We start from the raw sequence: 19,853 nt of genomic DNA, 5'->3' as shown, positions 1-19,853 counted from the left end.
GGCCTCGCGGCCGGGCGGGTTGGGTGGGATTGGGCCAGGCGCTCTCCCCGGCGGCCGAGGACCGCTGCCCTGGGGCCCTCTGAGGCAGGAGGTGGCGCTCCTCCCTGCTCGCCCGGCTTCAGGCCCCTCCCTGAAAGTTAGGCTGGGCCCCACGAGTGACTTCTGATGTACCCTTTCTCCTCTGACAGCCTCAGGGAGGCCGCAGACCTTAGGGCCTCTGGCCTCACCCCACCCTCTGCCCTCTGGATGCCCCTGGATAGTAAAAGGGAGTTGGGCTGTGTGCGTGGGGATGTCTTGATGTGGAAAGGACCGCAGGAATTTGGGTCCTTCTGCACCTACCTAACTTGGTGGTCCACCCTTGAGCCCTGCTTTCTTTGAATTTGAGCTAGTTAGCGTCCTCTTTGTACCTTATCAGAAACATGGGATGATGCCTGCCTCCCTCTCTCCCTTAGAGCTTCAGGAAGGGATGCCCTCAGGTCCCCAGGGCTGAGGCACCTCAAGACCAGCAAGAGCCTTCTGAGACAGGTCCTAAGTCAGAGCCAAGCCACCAACCTGTGGGGATGGCAGCATGACTTGGCTGGCACTTTCTGGGTGCTGCGAGTTTCCTAGGCCCAGCTCCATGGATAGGGCACTGACTTAGCCCATTTCTTTCCTCCAAAATGGGAATATTATTTGAGAAGATTGCATGAGGTAATGCATATGTGGAAACACTTGCAATTGGTTTTGTCATGATTGGTGTTCTTTCAGTTATTACCCCATTTACATATATGTGGCCCAGGCTTTGCCCATCTATTTCTAATGTGTGAGATTCCTAGACCCTCTTTCCCCCAAAAGATAGTGTTTTTTTTTTTAAAGACAAAATATGATTTGGCTGATAACAAGGAACTCAGCAGGAGGATTAGAAGATACTTGGTACGAAGCTTGTTGGAGAAGCATGTTGGAGGGTGGCAGGCTTCTTAAGGCAATTTGAGAGGACTTGGGCTGATCTGGCTGGCCCTGGATGCCACCAGGGTACCCAGTCTGGTCTGGTGGATAGCAGGCAGGGCTTCCATTCACCAGTGTGCCCTTATGATCCCTGGCAGGACAGAGAGAGATGCCACCAGCTGGTCCAAGGGGAAGCTCCGAGAGCTGTTGGTGGGCATCACTGTGGAGAATGAGGCTGGCCACTGTGAGGTCAGTGAACTGAAGCAGGTGGAAGGTGAGGCTTCCTGCAGCAGCCGCAAAGGAAAGCTGATTTTCTTCTATGAGTGGAACATCAAGCTGGGCTGGAAAGGTAACGTGTGTGTGTGTGTGTGTGTGTGTGTGTGTGAGAGAGAGAGAGAGAGGGAGAGAGAGAGAGAGAGAGAGAAAGAAGGGTGGAACTGCGAACAGCCTGGGTCAGTTGGTTTATTCATTCAGTGAATATCTTTTAGGCCTCTGAGTTGGCATTAGTGGTTCCTGACACTAAGACTGCCCTTGGTGTTGCTGGGTCCCGGAAGCTGGAGCTCCCCTTTCTTCCTGCAGTCAGGCTGCTTGGAGCTCATTGGGCTGAGCTGACCCTTTTCTACAGGCACCTGTGCTGGAGCCTCATGGAGTTGCTCCTTGGAACAGCCTCCCTTTCCCTGGCAGCTACCTGCCTCCTCAGGTTCTTATCCTGAGTGAAGCCCTCTCTCTCCATCCTGTAATGAATTGCAGACCCCTCCTTGTACCCTCTCTCTTCCTACTTCATTTTTCCCTAAAGTGTTGATACTTGGTATGCTCTATGTGATACTCCTCCTCCTCTCTTCATCAGGGCAGGAATTTTTCTTTTCTTTTTTTTAGTTGTAGGTAGACCAATATCTTTAATTAATTAATTTATTTATATGTGGTGCTGAGGATCAAACCCAGGGCCTCGCATATGCTAGACAAGTGCTCTACCTCTGAGCCACAACCCCAGCCCCAGGGATTTATTTATTTTTTTTAATTTTTTTAAATTTTTTATTGTTGGTTGTTCAAAACATTACATAGTTCTTGATATATCATATTTCACACTTTGATTCAAGTGGGTTATGAGCTCCCATTTTTACCCCATATACTGATTGCAGAATCACATCAGTTACACATCCATTGAGTTACATATTGCCATACAGGGATTTATTTTTATAACAGAATTATTGAGATACAATTCACATACTTTATAATTCACCCATTTTAACATGCATAATTGAGTGGCTTCTCAGTATACTCAGAGTTGTATATTCAGATTGCCACCACAGTCAATTTTAGAACATTTCTTCACCCCAGAAAGAAACCCTGTGCCATTAGCAGTCATTCCTGGTTTCCTTTTTCCTAGGCCCTTGGCAGCCATCAATCTACATTTTGCTCTATGGATTTGACTCTGAACATTTTATACAGAAGGAATCTTTTTTTTTAAAAAAATTTTAGTTGTATTTGGACACAAACACCTTTATTTTACTTGTTTATTTTTTTATGTGGTGCTGAGGATCGAACCCAGGATCTCGCATGTATGAGGCGAGCGCTCTACCACTGGCTGAGCCACAACCCCAGCCCCTAAAAGGAATCTTACTGTATGTGGTATTTGGTGTTGGATTTCTTTTACTTCATGTTTTTCAAGGTTTATCCATGGTATAGTACACATGAGTGTTTCATTGTTTCTTATAGCCTAGAAACATTTCATTATATGGATGGACCACATTTTCTTTATCCATTCATCAGTTGATGGACATTTTGGTTGTTTTTACTTTTGGGGAGTTTGGGCTGAATTTTCCTGTGTACTTAGCTCCTGGCTGGATGGACAGTGTGTATGCAATAAATAACCAAGGATATGGAGACACAGGAAAAGGAAGAAGAGGATAAAGGGTGGGAGCTGGTTGTGGAGGATTGTGCTGTGTTCAAGTTTGGGCCTCAACCCTAGAGTCAGCTCTTCTCTGGAGAATTTGTTGGAGATCAGCCTGTACCTGGCCACAGCCTGGGGCTGCCTTCCTAGCAGGAGCCAGAACCCAGGGAGGCAGCAGCAAGCATCAAAAGCAGTTCTACCCTGCCTTGCAACAGGACCCTCCAGTTGGGAGTTTGTCCTCAGTTTCTCTCCAACTGGCTACTGCTGGCTCCTGCCTTCTTCCCCAGGGCAGGGCTCTAGGTCCCTGAGGAGCCTCCTGGCCTGTGTCTGTTCCTTTTCCTTGGCCCAAAGCAGTAGCCCTTCTGGAATGAAGAAATAGTTCTCTAGCTCCAGGAGTGACACAGCCCTGATCACAGTGCATGGCACCAGCCTTTGGGTCATCGTCCTGTACCTGGAGGGCCTCTCTGAAGAGGCTGGCCTGGAGCTGATCTGTCAGCTATCATTCCCGTTGTCTGTGAATTATAAGAACATGAAGCCCATCAAGTCCATGTAGTTTCAGTGGGGTGAAGAGACCAGACTGTGCATAAAGCCCTGCAAGCTGCAGTCAAGAAGTGAAGGAGAGCAAGCAGGGCTTTGTTCTAGGGACATCTTCCACTCCCACGTCACTGTTCTGCACCTCTTCCCACCTTGCACGTGTCACATTGATCACATTTGTAGGCCTCTCTGGTAGCTCCCATTTTCATTTTAGCATTTAGTCTCCTCATCTACTCCCTCAGAGACTCTAGTAAGCGACACCTGTGTGGCTTGGAGCTCAGTCCATGCTGACAGCCCTCCTCTTATCCTGGAGAGTTGAGAGGTCCTAACTGGGGCTTTGACTAGTGCTGAGGACTTGCGTAAGGAAGGGTGAGGAAGATCATGCCAAGACATGACCAGTGTGAAGCCAGAGAGCATTGTGTGCTCTGGAAGTGAGTCCTGCACTCTTCAGGTCTCTTTTGGGGTGGGGAGAGGGGAGTCAGGAAAGGTCTAGTCATTTCAGTGAAAGGTGAATGTAACCTGCATTGTGATTACAAAAAAAAAGTGTGTGGGGGGGTGCACTGGGATTGTGGCTCAGCGGTAGAGCGCTCGTCTAGCACATGCGAGGCCCTGGGTTTTGAGCCTCAGCACCACATAAAAATAAACAAAATAAAGGTATTGTGTCCAACTACTTCTAAAAAAAAAATTCCTCTTTGACTTCAGAGGCTCTGCAAGGTTGGGATCAATCCTGAATTAAGTTTATGTGTTGGGCTAGGATATAGCTCAATTGGTAGAGTGCTTTCCTCGCATGCACAAGGCCCTAGGTTTGATCCCCAGCACCACACACACAAAAAATGTTTATTTATGTGTTACATTTATTTTGACCAAAAAAAAAGCACTTGAGATAGTCTTACATGTGGTCATCAGAAAATAAGCCATTTCTGATGCTTATGCTCCTTGACCTCCAAGGCGTAGGAGTGCCTTCTGCTATATACCTGAGAACTCCTTTCCTACCTTGTCTAGTGGCAGTGAAATGCCTCTAGGTCATGCCCAGATATGTCTTTTGCTGTGTCTGATTTCTGAAAAATGTTCCAGTTGGTTGGCTCTGCCATTGGAGTCCAGTAGTCATTTTGAATGTAACTGCACTAAATACTTTTTCCAGATCAGTATAATAAAGGAGTGATGTGCAACTAAAATATAAAAATCCCAGGCTACAGGCAGAAGGCAGCTGCGAAGGCTGCAGTTGTGTCCTTGCAGTAGCCGCACTCAAGTCCTAGAGGAAATCCAGCCACACACAGACCATGTGAAACTTCTGGGAGCTACAGCCCTCTTTCCTTCATGCTTTCTGCAATCAAATCTCCTTATCCCTTTCTGTCCTTCCATCCCTAAGTGGCTACTCCCCATTAAGAAAGCTCTTCATCCTGCTTTGACCTGCTAAAGAACACTGGGACAAGAAGGGCAATATGAGCAGAGTTCAGTGGCACTCACCTGACTCTGAGTCTGAGGCAGGAGGATCATAAGTTCAAGGCCAGCCTCAGCAATTTAGCAAATTTCTGTCTAAAAAAAAAAAGCAGGGGCTGAGGATGTAGTTGAGTGGTGANTTTTTTTTTTTTTTTTTTTTTTTTTTTTTTTTTTTTTTGCAGTACTGGGGATTGAACCTGAGGTGCTTTACCATTGAGCTACATCCCCACATCCCCAGTCCTTTCAGTCCTTTTTCTTTTCTCTTGAGATAGGGTGTCTCTAGGTTGCCCAGGCTGGCCTCAAACTTGCCATTTTTCTCCCGCAGCCCCCTGGGTGACTGGGATTACATACGTGCACCACCACTCCCTGCTTTCATTTTCCTGATTATAGTGCTTTTGGGGTTCTAGAACACAGGTGTTCAATGTAAACATAATACAAGCCACATATGCAATTTAAGTATTTTAGTTGCCATATTAAAAAACAGGAAATAATTTAAATGAAGTTTTATTTAATACAATATATAAAAGTGTGATTTTAACATGTAATTATATAAAAAAATTATTAATGAGGTATTTCCATTCTTTTTTCATACTAAGTCTTGGGAGTCTGGTATGTATTATATATAAAACTTATTGCACGTCTTATTCAGATCAGCCACATTTCAAGGTCTCAGTAGCTAGATGTGGCTAGTGGCTGCCATACTAGACAGCACATTTTTTAGATCCTGATAAAAACTGCGGACTACATCAGCAATTTGATTCATATACATAAGTGCACACAATTTCAAATGCAGATAGTGATTCACATTCCATCCAAGGTCTGGCCACCAGCCCCATCAGTGCACCCTTGATTTAGAAACCTTTACATTCTCTCCAGCTGTATTGTGAAGAAACCTGCCATATTTCTTGCTGCCACTTCTTTCCCTCTCCAACCTTCACGGTTCTCCATATCCATAGAGCCAAATATTGTAAAAATACATTAAACCAGATTTTTCTTAGGTTTGTATTTTTCTGATTTGTAGGTGAACGTGAGTAAAAAGAAAGGAGATGGGGATATACTGAAGGATCTTATGAAAACTGCAGGCACCGCCAAGGTCAGGGAGGCCCTTGGAGATTACCTGAAGGCACTTAAGACGGGTAAAGAAGGCATCCCTTGTGAACCAGAGGGTTCCTTTTCTATTTACCCAAATTATGCTCTGCACTGTGGTCTGGATTCCCAGGTTAAGCTCTAAGCACACCTCTGTGTACTGCAGAATAAATTGTAGTCTTGATGTTGAGAGCTAAGTCATGGGTAAGAACATTATAATTAGTGATCATCGGTATTGTACACAGCATGAACCATTTTGACTACAGAATTGTTAATCATAGTTTTCTGGAATGAAAATCTTCTAATCAGTTGTTTGTGTAATTACTTGTTTAATGTCTATCTTCCCTGCTAGACTGTAAGCTCCATGAGGGCATGGAAGGTGTCTGTCTTGTTCACAGCTGTACCTCCAGCATCTAGCACAATGCCTGGCACAGAGTAGGTGCTTAATAAATTTTGTTGAATGAATGAATGTATGAATGCAAGTGATTGCAGGTATTATAAGTGTAGTTGAGATACACCTAGATAGTCCCTGTGCTGCATGGAAGTGAGGTTGTTGTCTTCTCCCTGAATTAGAGAAGTCTCCCGCCAGGCAGAATGCTCGGCAGGGCTGTATTCTGCATTTCATTCTTGGGCCTGCCATCTAAGCATCGAAGTATTGGCATAGATAGGTTTGGGGTTGCCTCTTTTCCCACAAAACTGCACATGTAGCATGTGTGTGGCTGGCTCACAGACTTGAAAACTGTGAGAACAAGCTTGGTGAGGTGGTGGTGAAGCAACCAGAAAGTGTCCAGTTTTGATAGTAGGTGAGTTAATCATATAAAACTTAGCTATTTGGAAAAGAAGTTTTGAAAATTCTACTTTTTTTTTTTTTTTAAAGAACTCGATCAAAGGAATTTGAAAAAAGAAAATAGCAGACTTTTGTTGCTTCATAAAATTCGTGATGTGAAGCACCAGTAGTCTATGGAGTAGTCTTGAAATCCTCAAAATGCTGTAGGAATTCTTTTATAAATATCAATTTTTTTATTTTCTCACATGCTATTTCTACCTTACTCTTTGTGCTTAAAAGGAAATAGATCTTTATTAAAACCATTTCCCACATTTTTTTATAGAATTTACAACTGGAATGATTTTACCAACAAAAGCTTTGTCAACGCAGGAATTAACTGTTAAAAGGAAACCAAGTGAAAATACCTTGCAGGTATGAGAACTTTGGTGCCAAAGTGTGGGGAGGGGAAAAGGAAATGCTTAAGTGAATCAAAGCTCCAGATGGTCTATTGATGATGAAGAAGAGTAAGGAAGGCATTAATCTACCCTTGCATCCCCTGTGACACTTTAAGATTTGCCATTTTGTTGTGGAAATGATAAAAGGAGACCCTTGTGTGTTTTGTGGTGCTGGGTATTGAACCCAGGGCCTTGTACATGCTAGGCAAGCACTGTACCACTGAGCAACATCCCCACACTGAAAACTTTCATTCTTGATGTAAGAAAATGTGTAAACAGGACTTTTAATGGTCCCTTCCATCAAGAATTAGTCTCAGGAGCACACCTGTAATCCCAATGGCTTGGGAGGCTGAGACAGAGGATCGAGAGTTCAAAGCCAGCCTCAGCAATGGTGAGGTGTTTAGGAACTCAGTGAGACCCCATCTCTAAATAAAATACAAAAATAGGCTGGGAATGTGACTTAGTGGCCAAATGGCCCTGAGTTCAATCCCCAGTACCAAAAAAAAAAAAAAAAAAAGAGTCTCAGGCTGGGAAGGTAGCTCAGTGGTAGAGTGCTTTCCTGGAACGCCCAAGGGCCTATGTTCAATTCCCAGGACTGTCCCCACCCCCAAACATATGTCCACACACACACCAGTGGTATATACACATGAGTGGATGGCAGGCAGTGTTCTTTGCTAGGCAAGATTATAAAACTTTACCAGGTGACTTTTAGGTTCACATACCATAGTGGAAGAAACTTTTCTCTTGACTTTGGGGGTGGGAGATTTTAGGTCCTCTTCTTAGAATTGGGGAATGTGTGCATGTGTATCACCCTTTAGCTTTAAGTGTGATCATCTTTCATCCCATTTGTTATACCCCGGGGTATGTCCAACTGGGATTAAAGGGTGTTTAGCCATAGCCTGGGATTGGAACAGAGCTTAAGAGCTCATAGGAACAATAGCTTTTTCCAAAGTGAAGACCTGATAGAGCTAAGAAAAAGGCTTTTCTTGATGCTTTCATGTGTGTTTGGAAGGTGTAGTGTAAAATTTGGGATGGTTTTATTGAGAAGACTAAAATCCCAGCATTGTTCTCTCTTGATGTGCTTCATTATTCCCTGGAACCTCTTCTCTTCTTGAGGCTCATGCCTTATCTCCAGTGGCACTGGGCGTAAGGATTCCCACTGTGGCTCTGCACATGACGGAACTGTTTGATACAACAGTAGAGCAGCTATATGGCATTTTCACCGTGAAGGATGTAAGTCAGCTTCCTAAGCTTGTATCCTAAATGCTGACATTGGGGAAAAATGTGCCACAAAGAACAGGAGGTGTTGTTTTTCCTTGTGGCTCTGGGTTTGATTGAAGTGCTATGGGACAGTGGTGATGAAAATGAAGGAGAATGGCTTCTAAATAATTTGAGGGGACAAAGATGGATGGTTTGAGGGCCTGTATCAGCAGTTATAGGATATAGTAGTTGATCAAATTTTCTCCCTGTAGGTAAGAAAGCAAGCAAAAGATGTGGCCAGGATTAAAACAAAACAAAAAAACCCCAGAGTTAAATAATGTACTTTACACTTAGATTAAAAAGGTAATAGCAGGGCTGAGAGTGTAGCTTGGTGGTAAAGTGCTTGCCTAGAATGCCCAACACCTTGAGTTTGAGACACACACACCATGGTAACAGCGTGTGTTGGAATGACATGTCTGTTGTGTTTTGCTTGGCTAGTTGGTGCAAAAATTTTCCAAAGCTCCTGCTGTATTAGAAGCTGAAAAAGGAGGGAAATTCCAAATGTTTGATGGGAACATCACTGGTGAATACATAGAATTGGTAAGTAATCACAGGGTTAAAGCTGGGACTTAATTCTTGTTTTCGTTTTAATATTGGTCTTCATGTCTATGCTGGTTTTAACTTGATTTGGGCTTTATCCGAGCTCATATTATCTTGAAAATTTTATAAAGTTATTCGTAAAATATTTGAAAGTGGTTATATATATACAGACATCATTAAGTGTTTGAAGTAATGATAAAGCTATAAACTGTCAGTTATCATGCAGATGCTTAATGATTTTCAAAAAAGCAGATCTTGTCCTAGCATGGGAAGAGGATAAAAAGGTCTGTATCTAACTCCATTCAATCCCTCCTCTGGTTCTGTCATTAGTGTGTGTTGCCTAATGTCACTTACTTCATCCTTGACATTGGCTCAGTTGTGGCTACCAGTATTACTTACTGTTCTGTCTTTGATGTTAATGCTGTTAGCAGTAAAGAATGGATTATTGGTCATACCAGCATGTAAAACTGAAAGGTATTGTTCACCGATTTCTTCTCATACTTAGGGATTTTAACTGAAAAGGATTCTTCTTCTGTGTTGTACTGTGGGAGGTTTTAAAAGGTGTTTTCAGTGGAATTTTCTTTTTTTTTTTTCAGTTAAAAAACAGCAAGATTATCATGAAATGGAGGTGTAGGAACTGGCCAGAAGGTATGTTATATGATCTTTGTGAATAAAGGTCCAACCACACTAACATTGGTATGGAGAAATTTTCCTTTTCTTAGAGCAGTAATAAGGCTCCTATTTTTCTTCCAGAACACTATGCAACAGTTGCACTGAATTTTGTACCTACTCTAGGGCAAACGGAATTACAATTGGACTGTAAAGGAGTTCCTGTCTGTAAAGAAGAAAATATGAAATTCTGTTGGCAGAAGCAGCATTTTGAAGAAATAAAAGGTTTACTCCAGCTGCCCACCCTCAATGGTTGAATAGGTTTTATAAGGGCATTTTTTTTGGTAGTAGAACATATCATATTTCACGTCCCTGTCTTTCCTTAAAAAAAACAAGACCCCCCCCAAATCTTAATTTATTTGATATTGGATGAAATCCAGGACCTTATACAGAATTAAAAAGCATTGTTTGGCTAATTTCAGTTGAAAATAGTAAGCAACCTGAAATTAGGTCTGTTTACCCCACCTTCCATAGATTTCCTCTGGAAATAGACGGCGTAAAGATAGTTGAAGCTTCCCAAGGTAAAGGTAGTCCTAACAAGCTTACTCTCAGATGTAGTTTAAGTTAAAGAAGATAAAAAATAAACGGCATGTTATAATAATCCTTTGTTTTACTTTAGGGTTAAGGTGTGTAGCTCTTAGGTAGTTAAACAGTGGCATGTTGCATTCCAAAAGCCTGCAAACTTGAGGGATAGTTGACTGTGTGCTGTTACACTCCTCTCTGTCCTTTTTGGTTAGCCCTGCAACAGTTATGCACTATGGGGTAGAGAGGACTAAGAAGTTGATGGGCTGAATTGCTTTTTGGGACTCCCACGAAGACTTGTAATGAAACAGAATGGAATGGATAATTGCTTCTCCCATTCATGGTTTCCTCAGTACTTGCATCTGAGAAGACCGAAGCAACGTATGTAAACAAATAAAAAGTCATCACAATCAGTTTAATTAAGTGCACAGGATAGCAATCAGTCATGTCAATAAAAATAAAACAATTATTTTTACATCAAGTGTGCTTTATTTCCTCCACAGGTATTCTGTTAAATAAAGCACCATTTATATACTGCCAGGCCACAGCTAAAGAGGATTCTTTACAGAATCAAATTTCTTGTGGTTGTTCCGTATACAAGTAAACTTAATTTTGATAATAAGAACCACAGCGATCGGAGGCAATCTGCCTCTATTATAAGGTACAAAACTGGCACAGAGGACACCATATTATACACAGTAAAAATGCTGTAAGTTTAAATTACATTGTACAGGGCTAGGAAACCCTGTTTCTCCCAGACAGCCATATTAAATGAAAGCCACTACAGTGAACTCTTAATTACATAAAACGTATCCATTATCTGATTGCCCTTTAGAAAGTATACTGAAGATGCAAGTTTTTTCATCTGGATCTGCCTGACCAAGAATTAAGCCTATAAATCTATCTTGCCATTCAAGCAGAGAGCACTGGACAAACTGAAGCACAAAACAAATAAGCAAAACTTATACAAACAGCATGGGGCGGGGGGAAGGGTACTTAAAAGTAGACATGCTACATCTAGTGTCAAGAAGCAGCTTGGTTTCCTTTACTGGATATCCTTGTGACCACATGGATTGTAGATTCAATGGTCCTACACAGGGTATCTAAAATGTCATGTTGCTGCATGTGACTAAATAGTCCTCTGGAATGGCCACAACTGAGTGATAAAGCAGCTTCAGGGTCCTGGGAGGGCAAAGCTTGACCATCACAGCTTCTCAAGTCAGCTAAATCAGACAGAACTGCAGAGATAGAAGTAGAAGGGAACTCAGAGTCTTCCTCAGTGAGGGTGGGATCCTTGGAACAGTGGAGGTCTTTAAATTCTTTACAATCTTCAAATCTACCATTGCTGGACTGTTCTTCCGCTTGCTGTGACCTGATATTTGACATGTCTTCTGAAAACGAAGATGGAACTTCCATTCGGTATTCTTTAACAGAACTATTTTCAGGGGAAGGAAGATCTTGCTCAGTTCCTGGATCGATAATTGAGGAGTCTCTCGTTTCATTGTCTGAAGTGCTAGTTGGGGTTAGGGCTTCCCTGGTTTCTGTTTTCATGTCACTGATGCAGCTGTCTACAGTGTGCTCCTCGTCACTGCTAACACGTCTTCTTTTAACAGGAGTGGCCCCTTCATCATCTGTGAAGACAAATATCAAAATGAAACCTCTGGAAGTGGTCATAAGATCACACATAGGGGAGAGTAATTGTGGGAAGGCAATTTTGTTATCAACATTCATATTTGGGAGATTCAATGGAATATACAGCATTATAAAGTCCATTACATCATGCATTCTTTCCATTCCCAACCCTAAAGGTAGAGTATTAATGTCCATAAAGCTAACCTTTAGTTTTTCTTTCTTTGGCTTCTTGCTCTTGGAGCGAGTTTCTTTGTTGCAGACAAGTCCTACATTTGCTTAAAAGCTCTTGCAGAGTTGGAATTAGAGCTGGGTTTAACTGTTTGGGAGTGTGTACTGACAGAAGCAAAGCAAGAGCCCTCAGGTCCTACAAAAACCCAGAGAGGAACATTTCAATTTTTAAAGCCAACCTTTTGACACAACCATTTTGCAGGTAAACGCAGATTATTTACTTTCCCAGAAGTCCATTCTGGTTTAGTTTCTCTGATTTTTTTTTAGAAAAAATACTAACACTGGGCTTGGTGGTGCATGCCTGTAATCCCAGTGACTTGGGTTGCTGAGGCAGGAGAATCCTGAGTTCAAAGCCAGCCTCAGCAACTTAGTGAGACCCTGTCTCAAAATAGAATATAAAAAAGGCTAGGGATGTGGCTCAGTGGTTAAGCGCCCCTGGGTTCAATTCCTGGTACACACACACACACAAAAAAAGGGGGAGGGGACCAAAACACTAAAATCAGCCAGCATTGGGATACTACTATATTTCATCAGTGCTAAGTTACTAATTTTAAGCTCATGTCAAGTAAGACAGACTTAAGACAGTATTTTTCAAAATAGAAAAAACAAAACAAAAAAACAACCTCATGGAGACTTAATTTTAAAATCAAACCTTCAATGATCCATGAGAAATTTAGGTCTTAATATAGAAGTCACAGCTTCTCAAGCTAAATTCTGGTGAATGTCACAAAGGTCTTGCTCACTTAGCTTCACAATGTGTTCTGGTTTGTAAGCATCTCGTTACTTAGAAAGCTGCTGAGTGATATTCTTGCACATATTTCCAGGTTCCATTCTGTGACACAGCTGTTGTGGGGATCTACACAAGGCAACTAATTCTCTAGTTTTAACTGCCTTTTATAATCAATAGGTATTAGACTGTTCAGGTTACTTAGAGCCAGAGGCAGTAACAGAAACATCACAAGTAATGTTTCAAAAAGCAAAAACGAGCAGAGATAAAGGGAATACTTCTTTGTAGTTTTACTGTTCTTAAAATACTTCATGCATTAGCTCATCTTTTAAGGTGATAGAAGTGTGCTCTGTACACATAAGGCACAGCAAACACATTTTTAAAAACTTTTTTTCATTGCTTGTGACTTGGATGGTAAAATCTTACAAAGGCCAAACAGAGTTGATTTAAGGAGAATTTAAGAACATGCCCAGTCTTTTACATAGTTCTTACCCCATTTAAAGAAGCACTTGCTTTGGAAATTTCAACTCGGTTAGTGAAATCAGACTGTAGATTCTGATACTGATTTATTAAGTTGGTAATAAGGGTGCTGATCAAATTGGCACAATTTGCTTCTGAAAACACTTGACTTTGAACCTGAAAAAGATGGTATAAAAAACATCTCCAAAAGACCAACATAATAAAAACATGCATTAACTAACTAAAAGTGACAGTTTCTAAAGCTCTACGCACCTTTAGAAGGAAATGTGTCATGAATGTGTAGACAATATTGTTGTTTAGAAAAGTTCTTTCATCCATTAGGATACATTTAATATATTCTGCAAAAACAGGATCTTCACACAAAAGCTTGATGCAGTTTTTTGACATAGCAGACTAAAGTGGAGAGAAGAAGCACTGATGGTTAACCAATGAAGTAATAATGAGGACTTAAATGTCATGTATGACAGGACATTTAAAGTCACTTTTAAATCATTGTTGAAAAGACACTTCCAACACAGTCTATGCAACTTGCAATTATACCAACTGTCCTCCCAACACATTAAAATATTACAAATTTGGACTATATACCTGAGTGTAGGGGAAAGAAACTGAAATTCAAAACTGAACATGCTTTAAACGAAGGCTGAGGAATGAAGATTGAAAGTTCAAAGCTAGCTTCAGCAACTTAAGCCCTAAGCAACTTAGTGAGACCCTGTCTCAAAATAAAACAAAAAGGGCTAGGGTTGTGGCTCAGTAGTTAAGTGCCCCTGGGTTTAATCCCTTAAAAAAAAAGAAATGTTGCTTTACTATCTAGCACTGAGAAGAACTAACAAGGACTGGAAAGATAAAGCTAATAGAATAGGATGAGAATGTTTTCAGGGACTCAGTTATTATCAATCACAACAAAACCACATCCAGATAAAAGACAAATTAACAATTAAAATATATTCTTTAATATGTGCTAAACTTTATTATCTGATCTCATTAGTAACTGTAATTTGGTAAATACTTCCCCACCTTTTATTGCAAAGGTAAACAATAACCTCTTTCCATAGTTATCTCAGAGAATTAGTAGTTCCAAGTACCCAGAAATTTCACTAAAATTTCGTTTTCCTGTTTGCAAATCATTCTGGCTTTTAGACAAGAGAAGTATTGTCTTTAAACAGATATATTCCCTAGGTGTGTGATTTAATAAAAGTATTTATATGGGGAAAAAAAAGGACTTGAGCTTTATGGTTACACATAGTAGTCTGGGTTCATGCGGACAAACACATATACATGTAAATCACTTTTAGCCCTTTTCCTTCCTCTACTCAAATAGTCTTTCCTTTGATCATTTATTAATTTGTATTTTTAATTTTTAAATATTTATTTTTTAGTTTTAGGTGGACACAATATCTTTATCTTACTTTTATGTGGCACTGAGGATAGAACCCAGTGCCTGATGCATGCTAGGCAAGCACTCTACCACTGATCCACAACCCCAGCCCCTGTATATGATTTTTTAATGTACTAAAAGACTTTTTAAAAAGTTGAATAAAGTTTAGATAGTACACACATGTGTATACTTAATAAGGGTAATGAACTGTCATAAGAACATAAAAGTAGAGTAGGAATAGGACCCAGGTCTTTAGACCTTTAGTTTTAGGAAAGTCTGCCTTTTCCATGAAAAGGGCAACAGCATTAACAGGGCAGGGGGAAGGAGAGATCTGCTCCAATTTACTGAACAAACCACTCAGCTCAAAAACCAACCAGGGAGCCCTCATCCCCTTTGTTACTAGGGACTGAACCCAAGGGCACTCTACTGCTGAGCTACATTCCCTCCCCTCCTTTAAAAAATTTTTTTTGAACAGAATCTTATTAAAATGCTGAGGCTGGCCTTGGATTTGTAATCCTCCTGCCCTAGCCTCTCAAGCTGCTGGGACTACAGGTGCTTGCCATCAGCCTGGCGCAGAGTCACTTTTTGAATGCCTACCACACTCTAAGTCGTGTGAGCTAAATGAGACCCATGCCTCTCAAGGAGACCTACTGAAGAAAAGAAAGTAACATTTCACCAAAAGAAACAGATGATACCATATAAGACCTTTCAGTTTGGGAAAAGGACATAATGAATAACAATCATTACAGTACTTTGTGACAAACATCTAGTAGAAACATCCAGTTGGAGGCTGGACCATACTTGTGAAACTATAATGTGGTTAAAAATTTGTGCCCATGAAGATCAACAAACTCATCTCTTCCACTGGGGTAAGGCAGATGCAATCAAGAAGAAAGAAGATTTTTTTCTTTCAGGTTTTAAAGGGAGAGGGGATTCTTTAGGCCAGATCCAAGAACTGAGTCAAACCTTAGGATCAGTCTGGCTTGTTTGCTTGTTTTCCCAGTTCTTTCTCTTCAATTTAACAAGCATTATTTATGTGCCTACTTTATTCTAAGAAGCTGGCTCTTAAAGACACTTGAGGTAGGAGCTTTCCTATTCTCATGAGACTATTGGTAAGAAAACAATGCATAAAACTGTTGAAAAACTGAAGATCAGGAAGAACTAACCAGGCAACATGGTTTCTGCTAAAAGATTTTGGAATAGTGGAGGGGAGAGAAAGGGACATAAGCTTCTTCCCCAGGTATTTCCCCATTTTAGACTTTTCCCACAAATGTAGATACTGACCTACAGATATGAAATTCAATTATAAACAGCTTATTTGAAATATTTCCTGTGATACAAATCTACTGAAGTATAAAAGAAAGAGCCTCAAAAGGGAAACTAGATGTCCATGGTTTATTAAACTAACATTTCCATTAATTCTAAAACATAACCAGTTTCCAACCCATTGTTCCTAAAATTCCTGACCACTTGGCCAGGTGAGATAAAGACCAAATCTAAAACTCATGTGCTTTACCTGAGTCTGGCATAGCTCAGTCCAAAGTTTGGGGAACAGTGCAAGATGAAGTGGCAAGCCTTCATAGGCAACTAGGACACCTAATATTTAAAAAGAAATCAGAAGAGGTTATAAATTACACTACTGAGATACTAAACTGCAGATACAAAAATTATAGCTGTTTCTGGTTATAACTATACATATTTTCTATAATTACAGAAATACAAAAAGTACTTATAGGGGAAGAATTCATTCCAATGTTACCAGTGAAGTATTTAACAGTACTCTGAATTTACTTTTATCCCATACCTCATTCCCAGAAGGATCTGAGCAACTTAAACAACTCTCCCTTCAAAGCTTTCTTGGACTAAAGGTATTACTATTCTGCATATTAGAAAATTTCCATGCAATAGTTTATTTCAGGGGAGACAGAAAAGATCAAATGGGAGATGTGGAGAATTAGAAGACATAATTTCCTCTTTGTGCTTCTCCAAAGATAGGGAGAACTATCTTTGTGGTATATTTGAACAAATACTGTTCTGAGTCTACCAGGTTTTTTTGCCTTGTCCCCACAAGCTTTTGGGTGGACCATATCTGACATTTCAAGAGTGTCTAATCTCGATCATCTGTTTGTTTTTATTTGGGCAGGTGTGGTACTGGGAATGGAACCCAGGGCCTTGCATATGCTAGGCAAACACCCTACCATTGAGCTACACACACCCCCAGCCCAGGAAACTTGGTGATTTTAACCTCTTCTTCTTGACTATTCCAGATGTCAAATATATTTATATGGGATTTAATCCTCCCACCCTCCTACCTGTCTAACTACAAGATATTGCAATGCCACAGACCTACATAAATTTCTCATCTCCACATCTCTCCACCCCCAAAGAAACTGTAAATTTAAAGAAATATAACATAAGCTATCCTCTTCCAGGTAAAAAGTATGGTTAGATCAGGAGTTGGCAAACTTTTCAGTAGAGGGCCAAATCATAAATTAGGCTTTGTGGCCACAGGATGTCTGCTGCAAGTACTCAACTGTCAAGGTGGTATGAAAGCAGCACAGACAATACTAAATAAATGGCTGTGGCTGAAGTATAAATCTACTGAAGTATAAAAGAAAAAAAATTGTGCATCTGGAAATTTGAATCTCATAATTTTCATGAGCCACACTTATTTGACTTTATTTAGCCATTTTAAAATATGAAACCTACTCTTATCTAGTAGGTAGCTGCTGATTACACAAAAATAGACAGCAAGTGAGTTAATAGTTTGCCAATCCCTTTACTACACTAAGGATTTTGAGAAAAATCTTAACAAGCAAATTAGAACAGCCAGTTATTCAACTTACCAAGGATACCTAGAATCCCTTTTGTGGATAAGCTTTTTTTTTCCCCTGTCAAGATTCGTCAGTACCCTTGTAAAAACTCAAGAAAATTCTCATCTTTCTCCTTTACTCTCACCTAATCTGCTTGGAAGCATTTACGTACTGTAACATCATACACAGATAGGCAAAGAACCTGTCATCAATCCTGTGGCTATAGAGAAAGTGTTTCTATGCTCCCTTATTCCTTAATCTTAATTACCCATAAAATGAGAGAAGGGTTGGTATATTATGGTTCTTGGGTTAAGTTTGACCCACAGTCTATTTCTGTATGGTCTGATGAGCTAAAAATTAAAAATTAAGCTTGGGGAAAAAAATCTAAAAAGCCAAACAAAGAATATGTGACAGAGACCACATGTGGACTGCAAAGTCTAAAATATTTAGCTCTTCATAGAAAAAGTCTGCTAATCCTTGAATTAAAGGCTGTTCTATACAAACACTCTCATGAGAAGAACTGTTCACTATAAGCTTTTTTTTTTTTTTTAATCCCTGGTTATTCCCCAAAGTAAAATAATCCTTACTCTTCTTTTCCATAGCTATCAAAAAGCTAATACTACTGTTTGGGAGCCAAGCCAGGGAACCTCGCTATTTCTTCCCAGTTTGATCAAACTGCATAAAATTCAGCTCTACTTTTTACATTATTTGCTTTTTTCTTGGTTGGGCGAGTGGCCCAGCTGGGATCTAGGCAGGGTCATTGGCTTGGCTACAGATAACACTACAACAAACAAACAAAAATATGGTAGACCTTGTGCTACTATGCCAAATAAGCACATTTAAACTCATCCACTTTGGGAAATATTTTATTCTCATTTGTTTCATTTTCTTGAATGAGGAAATTAGGCTCATGATTATATAATCTGCTCAGGTTCATCCAAAAGTTGGTAAGTAATACATTTTAGAGACTACCCCCAATTTTTCTGATTCTAAAGCCCATAATCTTTCCAGTAATCAATGTTTACCCAGAGGGCAGTCATTCACGTATCATTTTCATGATCATCTTCACATCTGCTCATAACCTAGACTAATATATGCTTAATACTTCAACCTGATACTACAATTAGCTTTATTACAATATAACATCTAGGAAATCACACATTTGATATATTTGCTTGTTATACAGTAAGTAACACACTTATTTATTAATATGAAAATTATTTTCCTGGATCTTCTTATACTGTATTCTTTTAGTTAAAAAAAAAAAAAAAAAAAAAAAAGCAGTTTTACATATTCCTTCTCAAGCTGTGCTGCCTCTAGTAAGGCAAGCTACCCCCTCAGAACAAGGGTTTCAGTTTTTTCCTAGCATATTCTCTGAGGATGAGAAGTCTCTTAGCTCTATGACTCAAATTAGAGGCCAATATCCTGTTAACTCGACACACTCCTCCAGTACCTTCCGTAGTACCTACTTTGCACTCAGTGTCTCACTTACTGGGTACAAGGCATGGGGAACTGCAGTCACTGAAGTTCTCAGACACATGGCTAGACTGTCTCAGTCAACAGAACAGTCACATCTAAAACACGATAATATAATCTGCTTTTCTATCACTTATCTTTCTTCATCTTGTAACTTCTGGTATCTTCAAGCAAGGTCCATACTCTGCCCCATCACAGCCCAAGAAGAACTAGTTATACAAAGTCAAAAAACTATTCCAAATATATCTTCTCCTCACAAGTAATACTTCATAATGTAGAAACCACTGGATTGTAAATCATTAAAAGCAACGTTTTTCAAAAACTGTCAGTAAAATGGCATCAGATTATTTTATACTTCCATGATTGCTAGGAGGAGGAAATATTTCTTATATAAATTTACTAGTTATGGTTTCTCCTGATTGTTTTGGTTCTCTGCCTAGTTTCTTCTAGGAGCATTTATACCATCCATACATTATTAGGGAGAAGGGGGTGGCTTTTTCAAAAGACTGAATCAAGACATTAGCCTAGAAATGCCACATATTTGATCCCTTTGTTCTGTCTTAATACCCACTAAGCAAACTACTATTTATCTGGCTTCCCTTATAGGTTACTGAAAAAAATCAGGCCAGGCATGGTGGCTCACATTTGTAATCTCAAGCTACTCAGGAGGCTGAGGCAGGAGAATCCCAAGGGCAGCCTGGGCAACGTGGTGACACCCTGTCTCAAAATAAAAAGGGCTGGTGATTTTACTCAGTGGTAGAGCATCTCTGGGTTAAATTCCCAGTACCAATAAAACAAAAAAAAAAAAAAAATTAAAATCATTCAATCAATCAATCTGATGGTCCTAATATGTACCGAAGATTCTGATCCCTATGTCAGATTTTCCCTTGCAAAATAAAAAAATGGCAACAAACTTTGGAGTTATAAATGTTTCTTAAATGTGATTACTGCCTATCAGCCTAGCATAAATGGATTTGCTCTTTGTGGGCTGGCACAAGATGACTTCTGATCTGCAATGGATGCCTGGAGTAT

General features: G+C 40.2%; 2 protein-coding genes across 6 annotated transcripts in view; one reads left to right on the top strand and one right to left on the bottom strand.

Moving 5' to 3' along the window:
- The first annotated feature begins 713 nt into the window (after positions 1-713).
- LOC107137258 (activator of 90 kDa heat shock protein ATPase homolog 2) lies at positions 714-10,562 on the top strand. The gene is made up of 7 exons (XM_015479632.2): positions 714-1,278; positions 5,811-5,925; positions 6,985-7,073; positions 8,213-8,329; positions 8,795-8,896; positions 9,493-9,544; positions 9,650-10,562. The coding sequence occupies exons 1-7, from the start codon at positions 1,069-1,071 to the stop codon at positions 9,820-9,822; spliced, it is 858 nt and encodes a 285-aa protein (XP_015335118.2). The 5' UTR covers positions 714-1,068; the 3' UTR covers positions 9,823-10,562.
- Usp34 (ubiquitin specific peptidase 34) overlaps positions 10,484-19,853 on the bottom strand; it is a 221,689-nt gene continuing 212,319 nt past the window's right edge. For all 5 annotated transcript variants that reach the window (XM_015479634.2, XM_048804260.1, XM_048804263.1 and 2 more), the window contains 5 exons: positions 16,049-16,128; positions 13,407-13,547; positions 13,167-13,310; positions 11,924-12,083; positions 10,484-11,718 (listed from right to left, as the gene is read on the bottom strand). In XM_015479634.2, the coding sequence (XP_015335120.2) occupies positions 11,111-11,718; positions 11,924-12,083; positions 13,167-13,310; positions 13,407-13,547; positions 16,049-16,128 (1,133 nt within the window). In that variant the 3' untranslated portion in view covers positions 10,484-11,110. The remainder of the gene's footprint in view (positions 11,719-11,923; positions 12,084-13,166; positions 13,311-13,406; positions 13,548-16,048; positions 16,129-19,853) is intronic.

This window comes from Marmota marmota, unplaced genomic scaffold (genome assembly GCF_001458135.2).
Source record: "Marmota marmota marmota unplaced genomic scaffold, marMar, whole genome shotgun sequence".
NCBI classification, from domain to species: Eukaryota; Metazoa; Chordata; class Mammalia; order Rodentia; family Sciuridae; genus Marmota; species Marmota marmota.
The sequence above is the reverse complement of the archived record's forward strand: the minus strand, read 5'-3'. Positions and strand labels throughout refer to the sequence as shown.

What these genes read in the sequence shown, in the direction of transcription:
- LOC107137258 (XM_015479632.2), top strand. Translation starts at nt 1,069, where the DNA reads ATGATCCCTGGCAGGACAGAGAGAGATGCCACCAGCTGGTCCAAGGGG. An exon ending in GCATTTTCACCGTGAAGGAT is followed by an intron (nt 8,330 to 8,794) that starts GTAAGTCAGCTT and finishes TTGCTTGGCTAG; the next exon opens with TTGGTGCAAAAATTTTCCAA. An exon ending in GTGTAGGAACTGGCCAGAAG is followed by an intron (nt 9,545 to 9,649) that starts GTATGTTATATG and finishes TTTTTCTTCCAG; the next exon opens with AACACTATGCAACAGTTGCA.